General features: G+C 37.2%; 1 protein-coding gene across 1 annotated transcript in view; it reads left to right on the plus strand.

Annotated features, from left to right (window-relative positions):
* Positions 1-10758, plus strand: part of LOC106087742 (protein serrate) — a 146345-nt gene extending 135587 nt beyond the window's left edge. The window contains exons 14-16 of the mRNA XM_013252885.2: positions 8774-9145; positions 9217-9809; positions 9878-10758. Coding sequence (XP_013108339.2) covers positions 8774-9145; positions 9217-9809; positions 9878-10681 — 1769 coding nt within the window. The 3' untranslated portion in view covers positions 10682-10758. The remainder of the gene's footprint in view (positions 1-8773; positions 9146-9216; positions 9810-9877) is intronic.
* Positions 10759-18791: the final 8033 nt, after the last annotated feature.

Raw genomic sequence — 18791 nt, forward strand, 5'->3', positions numbered from 1 at the left:
ACATATTTGTTGTTGCTCTGCCGTTTCTGCTGAAGACTGAATGAAGTAAACGCCTATCACCACTGTGAGACGGCTGCTGTAAATGTTGTTCGCCTGCTTGCCTGCCGCCTGCCTATTGCATTTGGGCTTATTTCGCCTGAATGCAGCCAGCCTGTTGGCTTGCCACATCCAGCACCAAATAGTGGCAGGTTGATATGTGTGCTGCAGTTTCGGTGAGTTTTTTGCTCGATCTCTTCTTGGAGTTTTCCTTTTTTTCTGCCGCTTCCACGTCTGCGATCTTTAGCTGAAAGAAAGACGTTTTCATTGAGTTTATATGGGCACGAAAGCGAATGTTATTTTTCGTTGATATCCTTTAGCTTAACGTCGAATACTGATGATGATATGGTGCTGATGCAGGCACTGGTGTTTACTTTTTATTCTTGGCTGGCTTTTGCTTAGCGCTGCGTGTGAGCCGCCGTCTTCGTCTTTGGAGGATTTTTTTTCTTGCACTGAAATCATCTGTTCCGAATGAAAAGTTTCGCATGTTCATTTCCATCGATTTTTTTCGCCTTATGGTGTACTTATGCATTGACTTTGGCATTACTAAATGTTTGGTTGTTTTGTTTGTGTGTAATGTCTGTCCTTATGTTCTTTGGGCTGCAATGATGGGTTCGTTTTTTTCGAATGTTTTTTTTTATTTTTTAGTTTATGCAGTGGCAGCAGGTTGCACTTATTTTACAACAGCTAAGGGCCTCACCGGTGTTTGTAAATTTGTTTGTTAAGCCTAAATTAGAACGAGGGGGACCCACTGAAGTTTTTCGATAATGAATTGCAATGGCTTGAAAAAAAAATTTAGACGCCAACTGCAAAACCAATTTTCATAAAAAAAAGAATTGGAATTTTTTAAAATTTTCTGTAATTAGATTTAGCACCAATTTAACTAATTTTTATGACCTCAAAAGTATATCTTCAGTTTAGTTTCCTCTTTTTAGGAAATTAGTATACCACCATCCTATGGGTATAAAAAAGTAAAAACTTGTCAAGTTCGGCCGGGCCGCTAAAAATTTGCCTTTATTAACTCAGTTCATATTTGAACTATTTTACAACAATACGTATTTAGGGAGCCAATTCGGATCATATTGCCACCGACGTTGAAAGTCATGGCAGAAGTCTTTAGAGCCTCCTCTAGAGCCTCTAGAGGACGCAATTCTCGTCCAATTTGGCTGAAATTTAGCATGCGATGTTTTGTTATGACTTGCAATAACTGTGCTAAATATGGCGCAAATTGGTTCATAACCTGATATAGCTGCAATTTAAACCGATCCTTGGAGTTGACTTCTTGAGCCTCTAGAGGGCGCAATTTTTATCCGATTTGACTGAAATTTTGCACATGTTGTTTTGATACCTCTTCCAAAAACATTGCTTATTATGGTTCAAATCGGTTCATGACCTGATATAGCTGCCATTTAAACCGATCTTGCGCCTTGACTTCTTGAGCCTCTAGAGGGAGCAATTTTTATCCGATTTGACTGAAATTTTGCACATGGTGTTTTGATACCTCTTCCAAAAACATTGCTAAGTATGGCGCAAATCGATACATAACCTAATATAGCTGCCATTTAAACCGATCTTTGGTCTTGACTTCTTGAGCCTCTAGAGGGCGCAATTTTTATACGATTTGACTGAAACTTTGCACGTGGTGTTTTGATACCACTTCCAACAACTTTGCGAAGTATGGTTCAAATCGATTTTTGACCCAATATAGCTGCCATATAAACCGATCCTGGGTCTTGACTTCTTGAGCCTCTAGAGGGCGCAATTTTTATACGATTTGACTGAAACTTTGCACGTGGTATTTTGATACCATTCTCAACAACTTTGGTAAGTATGGTTCAAATCGGTTCAAAAAATCGCAAAATCGGATCTATGGTTGCCCAAAAAGTAATTGCGGATTTTTTAAAAGAAAGTAAATGAATTTTTAATAAAACTTAGAATGAACTTTAATCAAATATACTTTTTTTACACTTTTTTTCTAAAGCAAGCTAAAAGTAACAGCTGATAACTGACAGAAGAAAGAATGCAATTACAGAGTCACACGCTGTGAAAAAATTTGTCAACTCCAGCTATATGAAAAATCCGTAATTACTTTTTGGGCAACCCAATACATTGACGATATGAGACCAAAAAGTCAAATTGGAAAATCATTCTTGAGACTGAAAATATTTTTTAATTTTGTTTTCCTTCGTTTCTCTTTACATTCTCATTTAAGCTACTTTTATATTTTTCCTTATCCTTGGTTAACGCCTTTTCTTATTTGCAATTTAATAAACCTAAATTCAAAGTCATTTGTTATATTGTCTAATTCGTACATCTATAGAAAATAAGTAGTCATTTCTTGGGAAAAAAAAAGACCTTAAACATCAGACAATTTATCATTGCTGCCCCTCGCATTAGTACTTATCGCTCGCCACATGCATATGTACTCGTATATGCATGCATTTGAGAAAGGACAACGTAAGGCTTAAGTTTTTTTTGTCTGCTTTTCTTGACTCCCTGTTTAATGAAAAAATTAACCAAAACTAAAAGAACTCTACGGGAATGAGGCAGAAGATGAACGAAGCAACAAAATATTTTAATTAAAAATTCCTAATCGTGTGTGAAGTATTTTTATCTGATTGTTAAGGCCAACGAGCCATCGACTCATTTACTCGAAAGCATAGCAGACACAGTAAAAGAACTGCCAAGCTAATTCTTGGCAGACACACAAACACATAGAGTTTTTTTTTTGACTTTTTTTCTCTTCACTCATTTCTGCGAAAGGATTGCGTTTTTGGTTGAGCCTTCGCTTAAGTCAGCTTCTTTGGTGTTGGGTGGAGAGGAGATGGGATTTTCCTTCATTGCTGCAGATTTTCGTTTTTTGGCCATATCAGTGGCGGTAATGTTATGTTCTGTTTGCTGTTGCTGTTGCTGTGTGTTGTATGTTGTACGAGGTATGTAGTAATGTCGTGTTACTTGTAAAACGCGAAAGGGTATTAATATGAAACCTAAAGATCGCGTTTCCATACATCGCACACACACACACATACACACAAACTTCCGACCATTGAGCCTAACTATTTGGCCGTGGTTAGCATTGCGAGTCCCTCAGACTCTTCTACAACAAAGTTTCGTGTTGGTATAGAAGACATTGGAATCGACATCTCCCCGAAATAAAACACGAAATGGACAAACCCAGCAACAAGGCTTGAATGCCTTGATATGTCTGTATATTGGCAATCAGCAACCTCGGCAGTAGTAATGCGCCACTCAACTCAAGGAAACCTCCAAAACAGACCAAACACAGGATGCGTCAGTGGTGTTCAACTGTGTGGAGTCTCTGGCAGAGTGGTAATAAATGGGCTTTTTCGGAATCGCCTTCATTCTTCGTTTTGTCATTGTGCTTCCAAGCGTCTCGCATGCAATTGCCTTGCACTGCCGCCACCACCGTCACCCTCTCCGTGAGATTCAAATCAGCCTTTACAAATGGATGCTTTTGGCAGTTATATGTGAAATTCCAAAGGTGTTGAAAATTGTATGGCAAGTGTGAAAAACTAAATTGTAATTGAATTGTTGCCACAGCATTTTGCTCCTTCCACTATATGGAGTGACTAGCGACTAGCGACTGGAGTCTAGGAGTAGGAGACAATATGGATGCATTTAAGTCCATATAAAAACTAATGGTTTCACATTTAAAACAACAGCATGAATAAGCAGCTTAGCCGCCTCAAACTCAAATCCAAATCCCAACTAGACAGGGAGACGAAATGGACGATGACGATGCCTTTGCTGCAGATAAGCCAATGTCGATTTGCAAAAACTTAAACGGGCGAAAAACCAACACCGCCTAAAGAAAGGCAAATCTGGAAGACAGGCAAAAGCAATGCCCAGAAGAGAAAAATCGCTTTACTAGTCTCAGCTTTATAGCCACACTTAAAAGCTGTCTGTAGCTCTTGCCTGTGCTAGTCACTCGCTGTCTCTCTCTCTCTCTCTGTGACGACATGAGTTATGTGACAATTATAAAATTAATGGCTGGTTCTTAACTATCGTCTGATTTGTAATGTCATGGAATTAATATAAACAATAAGCAATGTCAAGAATGTTAATATTTGAAATTATGGTGAGAGAGAGAGAGGGAACAGAAACTCAACTCTTTGATGATCAATGGAATTCCTTAGAGAAGTTTGTATCTTAAGTCTTTTGTTTGTTTCGGTTTCTTTGCTTAACACAACAGACATTGCACATCGTAAATAATAAATGGTGATTTTTCTTTGATAAGCAATTAAATTGCTTCTTCGTATTTGTAATTGGCGCTTGGAAATAATTCATGTTTTAGATTCACGCACAGTGGGATAATTGTCAAAAAAAAAGATTAAAGGAATAAAAGAGAATATATGGGTTGCCCAAAAAGTAATTGCGGATTTTTCATATAGTCGGCGTTGACAAATTTTTTCACAGCTTGTGACTCTGTAAATGCATTCTTTCTTCTGTCAGTTATCAGCTGTTACTTTTAGCTTGCTTTAGAAAAAAAGTGTAAAAAAAGTATATTTGATTTAAGTTCATTCTAAGTTTTATTAAAAATGCATTTACTTTCTTTTAAAAAATCCGCAATTACTTTTTGGGCAACCCAATATTTCCTGCTACCCATGTCGGATAAGAATTCTGTCGGATAAGATTTTTTTTTATTAATAATCTATCCGACTTCACTTAATCTATCCGACTTCACATTTGTATTAGATTTAAGCAACCGCGCTCGAATAACCCGGACAGGGTTCGTGGTATGGATTCACACGAAAGACTTTGGTATGCCACTTCAGTGGTGACACAAAAATTGTATTTTAAAGAAAATTTTAAAACATTGTTTTTTTTTTTTTTTTTGCAATATGTCATAGACATTATATTTTAATAGAAAACTAGCTGGTCATGGCCCACTCCGCTGCGCTGAGCCCTATTATCTGAGCCCTATACTACCACAATCAGGAAAGTCCTATTTGGGGGTCCTGGTACGGCCTTCCAGATATTTCGCCCCAATGTGGATATCATACTCCCAAATGCCTTTCTTCTGGATTGTATTTCCATTTAGCGGGTTTTTGAGGTGGTGCGGCCCCCTACGTACCGCAACCCAAATAAGGGTACCAAATTTCTCTTTTTGAGTTATTATAAACAAACAAATTGCCCCACCCATCTCCGAGATGTGGAGTTTTTGAAAATAAGGTAAGGAGGGGGTCCGCCCATTAGTTTGGATGTTAGATCTACTTTTTTCTCTTGGTTTTGGGGTTGGATTGGAGTAACCAAACCCTTTTCTCTGAAAATGGAAAGTGGAAATCAGATTCATACTATACTTCCAAAAATCACATTTGAGCTACAAATTGCAATAAACGGTATATGTGTGTGGTTTAGGTGAGGCGTCCCTGAAACACTTGGCCATAAAACAGATTTGAGCTCTTATTGTCATAATTCACAAATATGTCCACTTTAAGGGATATCTAGGGTGTGGCGGCCACCCATGCACTTAGCCCTGAAAGAAATATCAGCATCGTGCTCTACTCTCACGTTTCTTTTATTTGAGCCCCAATAGCCATTGGTTTAGGGGAAGTTTATAGGATGAGACGACCCTCAAACACTGGGCCACAAAATTTCATATCAAATTCGTTTTCTACTATTTAATACTTATTATTTATTGCCATAGCAGGCAAACATGGCCGATTTGAAGGGAGTTTAGGGGCGGACCCTGAAATAATATCAGCATCGTGCTACAGCAGGATTTTGTTTGGCCCTATTATGTCAAGCATTCTGAAGGAGGCTTTCAAGATATTCAGGGCAACGCGTCTCGTACAAATCTACACAAATTATTTTTATACCCACCACCGAAGGATGGGGGTATATTCATTTTGTCATTCCGTTTGCAACACATCGAAATATCCATTTCCGACCCTATAAAGTATATATATTCTTGAACAGCGCAAAAATCTAAGATGATCTAGACATGTCCATCCGTCTGTCTGTTAAAATCACGCTACACTCTTTAAAAATAGAGATATTGAGCTGAAACTTTGCACAGATTCTTTCTTTGTCCATAAGCACGTTAAGTTCGAAGATGGGCTATATCGGATTATATATCGATATAGCTCCCATATAGACCGATCCGACGATTTAGGGTCTTAAGCCAATAAAAGCCATATTTATTATCCGATTTTGCTGAAATTTGGGACAATGAATTGTGTTAGGCCCTTCGACATCCTTCGTTAATTTGGCCCAGATCGGTTCAGATTTGGATATAGCTGCCATATAGACCGATTCGCCGATTTAGGGTCTTAGGCCCATAAAAGCCACATTTATTATCCGATTTTGTTGAAATTTGGGACGATGAGTTGTGTTAGGCCCTTCTACACCTTTCTTCAATTTGGCTCTGATCGGTACAGATTTGGATATAGCTGCCATAAGACCGATCCTCTGATTTAGGGTTTTAGGCCCATAAAAGCCACATTTATTATTCGATTTTGTTGAAATTTGGGACGATTAGTTGTGTTAGGCCCTTCGACATCTTTCTTCAATTTGGCTCAGATCGGTACAGATTTGGATATGGCTGCCATATGGACCGATACGCCGATTTAGGGTCTTTGGCCCAAAAAAGCCACATTTATTATCCAATTTTGCCGAAATTTGGGACAATGAGTTGTATTAGGCTCTTCGACATCCTTCGTCAAGTTGGCTCAGATCGGTGCAGATTTGAATATAGCCCCCATATAGACCGATCCGCCGATTTAGGGTCTTAGGCCCATAAAAGCAACATTTATTATCCAATTTTGCTGAAATTTGGGACGATGAGTTGTGTTAGGCCCTTCGACATCTTTCTTCAATTTGGCTTAGATCGGTACAGATTTGAATATAGCCCCTAAATAGACCGATCTGCCGATTTAGGGTCATAGGCGCATAAAATCAAGATTTATTGTACGATTTTCCCAAAATTTGGGACAGTGAGTTCTGTTAGACCTTTCGACATCCCTCTTCAATATGACGTAGATCGGTTCAGATTTGGATATAGCTGCCATATAGACCGATGTCTCGATTTTAGGTTTTGAGCTCATAAAAGGCGCATTTATTGTCCGATTTTGCCAAAATTTAGGACAGTGAGTTGTGTTGGGGCTTTCGACATCCTTCGTTAATTTGGCCCAGATCGGTTCAGATTTAGATATAGGTGCCAAATAGACCGATCGGCCGATTTAGGGTTTAGGTCCATAAAAACCAAATTTATTATACGATTTCGCTGAAATTTGGGACAGTGAGTCGTGTTGGGCCCTTCGACATCCTTCCTCAATTTGATCCAGATCGGTCTAGATTTGGATATAGCTGCCATATAGACAGATCCGCCGATTTAGGGTCTTAGGCCCATAAAAGCCACATTTATTATCCAATTTTGCTGAAATTTGGGACGATGAGTTGTGTTAGGCCCTTCGACATCTTTCTTTAATTTGCCTCAGATCCGTACAGATTTGGATATATCCCCCATATAGACCAATCCGCCGATTTAGGGTTTTTGGCCCATAAAAGCCCCATTTATTATACGATCTTGCCAAAATTTGGGACAGTGAGTTCTGTTAGGCCTTTCAACATCTTTCTTCAATATGGCGTAGATCGGTTCAGATTTGGATATAGCTGCCATATAGACCGATCTCTCGATTTGAGGTTTTGGGCCCATAAAAGGCGCATTTATTGTCCGATTTTGCCAAAATTTGGGACAGTGAATTAAATTAACCCGCTCTATTTACCTCTCTAATATGAATCAGATCGGTCTAGATTTGGATATAGCTGTCATATAGACCGATCTCTAGATTTAAGGTTTTGGGCCCGTAAAAGGCGTATTTATTGTCCGATGTCGCCAAAATTTGGGAGAGTTAGTTGTGTTAGGCCCTTTGACATTCTCCTCCAATTTGGCTCAGATCGGTCCAGATGTGGATATAGCTGCCATATAGACCGATCTCTCGATTTAAGGTTTTGAGCTCATAAAAAGCGCATTTATTGTCCGATGTCGCCGAAATTTGGAACAGTGAGTTATGTTAGTTTCTGACAAAAAAGAAAATAAACTCCCTCTCCCTCCTAAATGGAGGGAATATAAGATTCGGCCCAGCCGAATTTAACCCACTTTTACTTGTTTATAACTATTATTTGTTTTCCACAGTATAATTAAGCTCGAAATCTTCAAAGCTCTTGTAGTTACTAACAACATAATGCCATTGTTTGTAAAACTACAAAGAAAATGTGTTTTTCCAAATGGATGACAATCAATTCCCCAGACGCATTGAACATGGAACCATATATAAACATATCAAGTCTGTAACCGTTTAAAATAATTAAAGTAGAAAATTCAATCATGATGCAGGAGATAAATGTATAAAAAAAATTTTTTTCGTTATAGAGTGAGTGATTGGTTGTTACTTAGATATGAGAAAAACAGAGAATTCACATTTCCAGCTCAATTTGTCATTTAAAGATTTATTTTATTAAACAGTCCTTTTGCGTTGGCTTAATGAACCAAAAATTGAGTGTTAAAGCAGTGCATCAGTTATTGCTAACACTTGGTTTACTGCACTGAGTTTGTGTCTTAAGTCTTTTGTTTATGTCTTCAAAGCGTTAATTGCTAAACATTTAATTAATTTTTTTTTTTTGACCTTAGCATAAGTGTTTTGTCTCATTTCTTCTAGATTTTTTTTTTTTTTTTTGTTTTCTTTTATTTAATTGCATTATTTTTTTCTTTTAGGCAAACGCTGTTCGGAACGTGCCACCGCTTGCTATCCGGGTCAATGTCAAAATGGTGGAACTTGTATCCCAGGATCCCCTGAAAAAGGTGTACACTCACAATGTCGCTGTCCCCCTGGATGGGATGGCACCTACTGCACAGATCCCATTGATCAGTGTCGTGGTCAGCCCTGTCACAATGGAGGAACTTGTGAATCCGGCTCTGGGTGGTTTCGTTGTGTTTGTGCTCAAGGATTTTCCGGCCCTGATTGTCGTATAAATGTCAATGAATGTTCACCACAGCCATGTCAGGGTGGAGCCACCTGCATAGATGGTATTGGAGGTTATACATGCATATGTCCGCCGGGACGTCACGGTGTAAGATGTGAGATATGTAAGTAAAGAAATCAAAGAAAAAAAGTTCTACATTTTGCTTATTTCCCATACTCCTTTCTATTTTTTCAGTACTTTCAGATCCCAAATCTTCTTGCATTAATATCACCACCACAATATCTCCCTATTCGCCTCTCAACAAATCTCAAGATATTTTAGGCCAACTTTTGACAGGTCAAACTAGTGAATATTGCAATGCCTGTCTGTGTGAGAATGGCACTTCACGTTGCACCAATTTATGGTGTGGCCTACCCAATTGCTTTCGAACTGATACAGCTTCGAAATCTTCAAATTTCTCTGGAGTCTGTAAGCAACATGAAGTTTGTGTACCCATGCTAACGGAAAATTGCTTAAATGGCCCTTGTACTTTGCGGGGCGATTGTCGAGCTCTGGAACCCTCTCATCGGGTGGAGCCTCCTCGTTTGCCCGCCAAACCGGATTGTTGGCCCAATCAGGCCAATCTCAATGATAATTGTGCTCGTTTGACCATACTCTTGGATCGCCAAAGAGTAGGTGTGGGTTCGTCAGTGGAGGGTTTATGTTCGGTTTTAAGATTTCTATTAGCCTCACGTCTGGTTAAATTGCCCAAAGGTGCCAATGAGGGTATGCTTATCATTATTTGTGATATCAAGACTGGAACCAATGATACCATTGAAGTGACTGTGGTAAGTTTGAACTAAAAAATCAAAAAATTACATATTTTTCCTAATTTTAAATTCTTGTCTCCTTTTAGTCCTCCACCCAAGCCAATGATTCCCAATTACCCACTGCCATTGGTTTGCTGGGTGAATTGTTATCCTCACGCCAGCTAAACGGTTTGCCAGAGAAAAATGATATGAAAACTCCCAAATTGGCTGCTCTAATTTCCATACTGGAGGTTAAAGTGGAGACCGCCTTAATAGCTGAAGGCAACAGCAACAGCCTGCTCATAGGCATTCTGTGTGGTATTTTTATTGTCCTGGTATGTTTGGCCATATTTCTCAGCCTCTATTGGCGTCAACGCATGGTCATGTCTTCAGCATCGGGCATTAATTTAGCTGCCTCCCAGGATGCCCTGCGCCATGATGAGGAAAAATCCAATAATCTACAAAATGAAGAAAATCTACGCCGCTATACAAACCCTCTCAAGGGTAGCTCTTCTTCTCTAGGCCGCGTCAATGGCATGGAGCTGAGTTTAAATCCTGCACCGGAAATAGCAAGCGTTAGCTCGCTGGCCAATGCGCCAACATCCAGCACAGGTGTACATCGCTCACAACCCCTCTATCCAGAATCGAATTTTGATTGCGATCTGGAGACAGCCACAAAATCGAAGGAGTTTCGCTCAAAACGCACCTCACAAATTTTGCTGCATAAAACTCAAAACTCTGATATGAAAAAGAATACGGTAGGCTCAATAGATAGTCCGCGAAAAGATTTTGGCAAACGTTCAATAAATTGTAGATCAATGCCGGTACCACAACCACCAGTGGCCACTGTATCACCTTCCGTAGCCACTGCGGTGCCCGATGATTCAGAGATTCTTACGGTTTTGGTGTAAGATAATTAGTAGGTATCTAAGGGGCCTAAAGTTGGTTGATTTCGGTGTAAGCTCACTCAAAGTGTTAGTGCTTTTAATACCCACCACCATAGGATAGGGGGCATATTCATTTAGTCATTCCATTTGCAACGTATCGATATATCAAATTCCGATCCTGAAAAGTATTTATATTTCGGATAGTGGTAAAATTCCAAGAAAATTTAATGATGTCCGCATGTCTGTATGTCTGTCCGCCTGTTGTAATCACCCTGCAGCCTTCAAAAATTGAGATTTTGAGCTGAAGTTTTGCACAAATCCGTATTTCTTTTATACATAGATTAAGTTCTGGAACGGGATAGGTTGGATCATATTTGAATATAGCTGCCATATAGACCGATATTCCGATTTAGGGTCTTGAGCTCACGAAAGGCTCATTTATTATCCGATTTCGCTAAAATTTCGAACGCTGGGTTTTACTAGGGCCGAAGATATCCTAACCGAATAAGGTCTATATAGGGACATATTTGCATATAGCTGCCATATAGACCGATTTAGGGTCTTAATGCCATAAAAGCCGCATTTATGGACCGATTTCGCTGAAATTTGGAACAGTAAGTTGTATTGAGCCACTTGATTTCCGAACCGAGTATGGTCCACATCATACCACACTTCGATAAAGCTGGCATATAGACTAAACTGCCGATTTGGTCTTTTTTGGGTTAAGATGGAATAATGCATAGCTGCATACACAAAGGTCTTCACTAATATGATACTATTCGTATTAGCGACTAAAAACTCACTTTATCGCCGCTGAGAGTCAATTCCACCTCGGCACCGCTTTCGCATTACCGCGAGATGGTTCTCAAATAAGTACTTACACCTTTGTCCTTTTCATTGCTTGATAACCCTCCTCCAGTGTTCAGACTTAAGGTCTTTAGCGTGTAAAAAGAGCATTTTTATCCGATTTCGATGAAATTTGGAACAGTGTGTTAGACTAGGCCAGCCAATATCCAAACCGAGTATAGTCACAGCAGAACTTAGATATGGCTGCTGATACAGCTAAAGTTGAGGGTAGAATCTTGGGAACCCACCACTATGGATCCTGCTAAAAATGTATACAAACCAAATTTAGTTGAGTGCCATAATTTTAACATACCAAAAATTAATGCTTCTAGGAACCGAACAAGGATAATCGAGCCACCGGTTTATATGGGAGCTTGTAAGGGCTCAAGAAGTCAAATCGGGAGATCGGTTTATATGGGAGCTATATGAGGTTATAGACTGATTAGGACCATAATTGACACAGTTCTTGGAAGTCATAACAGAACACTACACGCTTATTTTCAGCCAAATCGGACAAAAATTACGGCTTATGAGGGCTCAACAAGTCAAGTCAGGAAATAGGTTTATATGGTAGCTATATCACGTAATAGACTGATTTGGACCGTTTTTGACACAGTTGTTGATAGCCATAACAAAACACTACATGCTCAATTTCAGCCAAATAGGACAAAAATTGCCTTATATAAGGGCTCAAGAAGTCAAATCGGGAGATCGGTTTATATGGGAGCTATGTCAGTTTATGGACCGATTTGGAACGTACCTGGCACAGTTGTTAAAAGTCACAACATAACACTACATGGGAAATATCAGCCAAATTGGACACAAAATAGCGGCTTCCAGGGGCTCAAGAAGTCAAATCAGGAGCTATATCAGGTTATGGACCGATTTGGAACGTACCTGGCACAGTTGTTGAAAGTCATAACAGAACACTAAGTGCAAAATATCAGCCAAATTGGACAAAAATTAGCGGCTTTCAGGGGCTCAAGAAGTCAAATCAGGAGATTAGTTTAAATGGGAACTTTATCTAAATCTGAACCGATATGGCCCTTTTGCAATCCCCAATGACCTACATCAATATAAAGTAGCGATAGCGTTCGACCGCGATAGTGATTTTTCCCATAAAAATGGGAAAAAAATCTGGTAGCGGCAGAAAACGTACCCTTAGTACAGCAATGGTACCATTTGGTACTTTCTGTGCAGATAGAACTAAAGGTCTGAAATTTGGCATATAGTAAAACTTAGAAATATATGATGGGCGATTAAATGGTTTTTTCACAATTAGAACATTTTGGTACCAAAATTGGTACTATTTGGTACTTTCTTTATAGATGGAGCTAGAGGTCCGAAATTTGGCATGTAGGTACACCTAAGAAATAAATGATGAATGACTAAGTAATCTATTTAAAATTAGTACATTTTGGTACCAAATTTGGTACCTTTTGTTACTTTCTTCATAGATGGTGCTAGAGGTCTGAAATTTGGCATGTTGGTAGAACTAAGCAATATATGATTGGCGACTAAACGTTCTATTAAAAATTCGTACATTTTGGTGCCAAAATTGGTACCGTTTGTTACTTTCTTCATAGATGGTGCTAGAGGTCCGTAATTTGGCATGTAGGCATAACTAGGAAATATATGATGGGTGACTAAATTCGATCAATATTCGTACATCTTGGTACGAAAATTGGTACCATTTGTTACTTTCTTCATAGATGATGCTAGAGGTCTGCAATTTAGCATGTTGATGCAACTTAGAAATATATGATGGGCGGCTAATTGATCTATTCACCAGATGGAGAAACTTGGAATACAGCTACAACAAGGAAAAATATGATGGGTGACTATGATCTTTTTACAATTCGTACATTTTGGTACGAAAAGTGGTGCCATTTGGTACCTTCTGTGCAGATAGAACTAGAGGTCTGAAATTTGGCATATAGGTAAAACTTAGAAATATATGATGGACGACTAAATGGTTTTTTCACAATTCGAACATTTTGGTACCAAAATTGGTACTATTTGGTACTTTTTTGTAGATGGAGCTAGAGGTCCGAAATTTGGCATGTATGAACAACTAAGGAATAAATGATGAATGACTAAATAATCTATTTAAAATTAGTACATTTTGGTACCAAAATTGGTACCATTTGGTACTTTCTGTGCAGATAGAACTAAAGGTCTGAAATTTGGCATATATTTTAGTTAAAACTTAGAAATATACAATATGATGAACGACTAAATGGTTTCTTTACAATTCGAACTTTTTGGTACCAAAATTGGTACTATTTGGTACTTTCTTTATAAATGGAGCTAGAGGTCCGAAATTTGGCATGTAGGTACACCTAAGAAATAAATGAAGAATGACTAAGTAATCTATTTAAAATTAGTACATTTTGGTACCGAAAAATTTGGTACCTTTTGTTACTTTCTTCATAGATGGTGCTAGAAGTCTGAAATTTGGCGTGGTGGTACAACTAAGAAATATATAATTGGTGATTAAATAATCTATTTAAAATTAGTACATTTTGGTACCAAAATTGGTACATTCTTCATAGATGGTGCTAAAGGTATGAAATTTGGCATGGTGGTACAACTAAGAAATATATGTTGGGTGGCTAAAAGATTTTTTTCACCATGCAAACATGTTAGTGCCAAAATTAGTACCATCGGGTACTTTCTACACAGATGGAGCTAGGTACAAGAAGGAAATATATATTGGGTGACTAAATAATCTATTCAAAATTCGTACATTTTGGTACCAAAAAGTGCCAAATAGCGCGAGGTAACATATCTTTGCAAAATTTTGGACAATAAAAAATTTTTTTTCGAAATCTTACATTTAAGTACTAATAAATTCACTATGGTACTTTTATTATGAATTGAATTAAAGCTCTTAAAATTCATAATCTATAAACTGAGTGACTAACTAGGTTTTTGAAAGTCCTACACTGAAACGGTGGTATCAAAAACGGGGCTGCGAAGAGGACCACCGGGATTCTACTAGTAAAATAAGATGATTTATATATCCATGGTGGTGGGTATCCAAGGTTCGGCCTGGCCGAACTTAATGCGTTATTTCAATTCATACAACACCAGGCCCCCTTGATATACATATGCATTGATCTCAATTAATGAAAGCAAAAAACGCCAATTTAATTTTAAGTGGCTATTCAAGTCGTAGCAATAAATTTGTTAATAAACGGATAAAACAAAACAATATAAACTGAGGTAATACATACAAGACAAAAAATTAAGGACTTTTACAAGAAAAAATAAAGCTTCCTCGCATATTAATGCATTTATTTATACCCCTTAAACGGAATAGAAATATTAGCTAAGCCATTAAAGAAAGGTGTTAGGAACTTGTGCTCCTACATATTGTTTAAATAACTTACTTAATCAACGAATTAAAAAAAATAGTAATTTAGAAATATTTTTTTTATAAGTAACGAACAAAAAACTGCGAACGAATGGTTTAAGATTTTTTTTTAAATAATTATTTAATAACTTAATTAAGTATTATTATTATTGATTTAAAAATAAAATTAGATATAAAAAAATCTATAAATATATTACTACAAATCCTACTCAGTGTGATATTAAAAGTTAATTTAAATAAAAGTTAAACTGTTAAACAAATATTAAAAAAAAAAAGGAAATACACAACGGCCAACCATTCCACAATGTCTTCAAGTGTGTATTTGCAACGAAAAAAAAACGATAGAATGGCATTGTAAATGTATAAAATATTAAAAAAAATAATTAAGTAAGCCTGAAATAAAAAATAGCAACCATAAGAGACTTGAATATTTTGTTTTGTATAAATTGTATAAATAATTCATTTTATATATAAACTATGTTAATTAACACCATAAGAAAAGTTAAGAAAAAAAACACAATATTTTATATATTTGGAAGTTTTGTTAATATAGTTAAATTTTAATTTAATATTTAGTGTTTAATTTTATATATGTTTATTTAAACATAAGTAATACCCAGTGTCTCTGAAAGTTTAAAAATGTGCTAATATTTAAATTGCAATTTTTTTTATTATTATTATCTTAAATTTTATTACTATATAAACACAATTTATGTCTGTATGCCACATATTAAGAACATTTACTTGTAACTATCTTAAATAGCCAACTATTTATTTTCAATTAATAAAAATGTGTGTGTTTTTTATATCGGAGTTTTAGAAGCGTGTTTTCATTACAACCCATGGCGAAACAATTAAAGGTGGTCTCATTTGTACAACCACAACCACAAATCCTATGGTGTAGTAACGCCATCTTGTGTCATCAAGCTGATTGACGTTTTGCCAAAACACACACAAAGAAATTTGTGTGTACAAGGAAAATGAAAACAAACAAGTATTGGGTTGCCAAAAAAGTAATTGCGAATTTTTTAAAAGAAAGTAAATGCATTTTTAATAAAACTTAGAATGAACTTTAATCAAATATATATTTTTTACACTTTTTTCTAAAGCAAGCTAAATGTAACAGCTGATAACTGACAGAAGAAAGAATGCAATGACAGAGTCACAAGCTGTGAAAAAATTTGTCAACGCCGACTATATGAAAAATCCACAATTACTTTTTGGGCAAACCAATAAAAGCGTGCTAAGTTCGGCCGGGCCGAATCTTATATACCCTCCACCATGGATCGCATTTGTCGAGCTCTTGCCACGGTATCTCTTTTTAGGCAAACAAAGGATAAAAGAAAAGAATTGTTATGTTATTGGAACAATATCAAGTTATGGTTCATTTCGGACCATAATTGCACTGAATATTGAAGAAGTAAAATAGGGAGATGGGTTTATAGGGGAGCTGTATTAGGCTGTACACTGATTCATGCCATTTTCGACACGTATGTTAAAGGTCATGAGAGAAGCCGTTGTACAAAATTTCAGTCAAATCGGATAATACTTCCGCCCTTTAGAGGCTCAAGAAGTCAAGATCCCATATCGGTTTATATGGCAGCTATATCAGATTATGCATCGATTTCACCCGTACTTGATACAGTTGTCGGAAATCATAACAAAACATTCCATATAAAATTTTAGCCAAATTGGATAATAATTGCGCCCTCTAGTGGCAAATAAAGTCAAGACCCCAGATCGGTTTATATGACAGCTATATCAGGTTAGGAACCGATTTGAACCATTCATAATACAGTTGTTGGAAGTCATAACAAAACACGTTATGCTATATTTCAGCCAAATCCGATAGGAATTGCTCCCGTTAGAGGCTCAAGAAATCGAGACCCCAGATCGGTTTATATGGCAGCTATATCAGGTTATGAACCGATTTCAACCATACTCAGCACAGTTGTTGGGAGTCATAACAAAACATCTCATGCAAATTTTAGCTAAATCGGATAATAATTGCGCCCTCTAGAGGCTCAAGAAGTCGAGACCCAAGATCGGTTTATATGGCAGCTATATCAGGTTAAAGACCAATTTGAACTATTCTTAGCACAGTTGTTGTAAGTCATAACAAAACACGTCGAACAAAATTTCAGGCAAATCGGATAATAATTGCGCCCTCTAGAGGCTCAAGAAGTCGAGACCCCAGATCGGTTTATATGACAGCTATTTCAGGTTCTACACCGATTTGAACTATTCTTAGCACAGTTGTTGTAAGACATAACAAAACATCTCATGCAAAATTTCAGCCAAATCGGAGAAGAATTGTGCCCTCTAGAGGCTCAAGAAGTCAAGACCCCTGATAGGTTTATATGGCAGCTATATCAGGTTATGGGACGATTTCAACCATACTTAGCACAGTTGTTGTAAGTCATAACAAAACATCTCATGCAAAATTTCAGGCAAATCTGATAAGAATTGTGCCCTCTAGCGGCTCAAGAAGTCAAGACACCAAATAGGTTTATGTGACAGCTATATCAGGTTATTAACCGATTTCAACCATACTCAGCACAGTTGTTGGAAGTCATAATAAAACACTTCATGCAAAATTTCAGCGAAATCGGATAAGAATTGTGCCCTCTAGAGGCTCAAGAAGTCAAGACCCCAGATCGGTTTATAAGGCAGCTATATCAGGTTATAGACCGATTTGAACTATACTTAGCACAGTAGTTGTAAGTCATAACAAAACACGTCGAGCAAAATTTCAGCGAAATCGAATGATAATTGCGTCCTCTAGTTAGCACAGTTGTTGGAAGTCATAATAAAACACTTCATGCAAAATTTCAGCGAAATCGGATGATAATTGCGTTCTCTAGTGGCTCAAGAAGTCAAGACCCCAGATAGGTTTATGTGACAGCTATATCAGGTTATTAACCGATTTCAACCATACTCAGCAAAGTCATAATAAAACACCTCATGCAAAATTTCAGCCAAATCGGATAAGAATTGTGCCCTCTAGCTGCTCAAGAAATCAAGATCCCAGATCGGTTTATATCGCAGCCATATCAAAACGTGAACCGATATAACCCATTTACAATCCCAACCGACCTACACTAATAAGAAGTATTTGTGCAAAATTTCAAGCGGCTGCCATTATTCTTTCGAAAGTTAACGTGCTTTCGACAGACAGACGGACGGACATGGCTAGTTCGACTTAAAATGTCATGACGATCAAGAATATACAGGGTGGCTGATGAATATTGCTACAATGATGAATATTGCTACATTTTTTTTTCGGTGTATGGAATACATTTTTCTTTTATTCATGTTAAATTAAATTATTAAATTAATTATTAAATTATTATTAATTAAATTAATTAATTAATTAATTAAATTAATTATTAAATTATTATTATTAAATAGAAAAAAAGTTATTACATTTTTTTTTGGTAGCGGCTTTCATCAGCCACCCTGTATATACTTTATGGGGTCTTACAAGACTATTTCGAGTAGTTACAAACAGAATGACGAAATTAGTATACCCCCCATCCTATGGTGGAGGGTATAAAAACCCGACATCGACGTTTAGCCAACAAACACAAAGAAATTTGTGTGTACATAGAAAATGAAAACAAAAAAGCCCGACATCTTAATACCGTCAAACTTGGCCGGCTGTTAACAACAGTTCGCGTGAGACCACCTTTTTAAATCCGCCTTGGTCTGGATTATGGTTCGACAATCACAAACAGGCTATAAATCCGCTTGGTTTTATCGCTTTCCTGTAACATTTTTAAATGCTCTGTGTTGTACGATAAATTGTTTTGTTTTTTTTTTTTGTTAATAACATATTGCCGTTAAATGTTATCTAAAATGCAACCCCGTTGAAGTGAAACATAAATTTTTAAGCTGGCAATGCCTCAC

The sequence above is a fragment of the Stomoxys calcitrans genome, chromosome 2 (assembly GCF_963082655.1).
Source record: "Stomoxys calcitrans chromosome 2, idStoCalc2.1, whole genome shotgun sequence".
NCBI lineage: Eukaryota > Metazoa > Arthropoda > Insecta > Diptera > Muscidae > Stomoxys > Stomoxys calcitrans.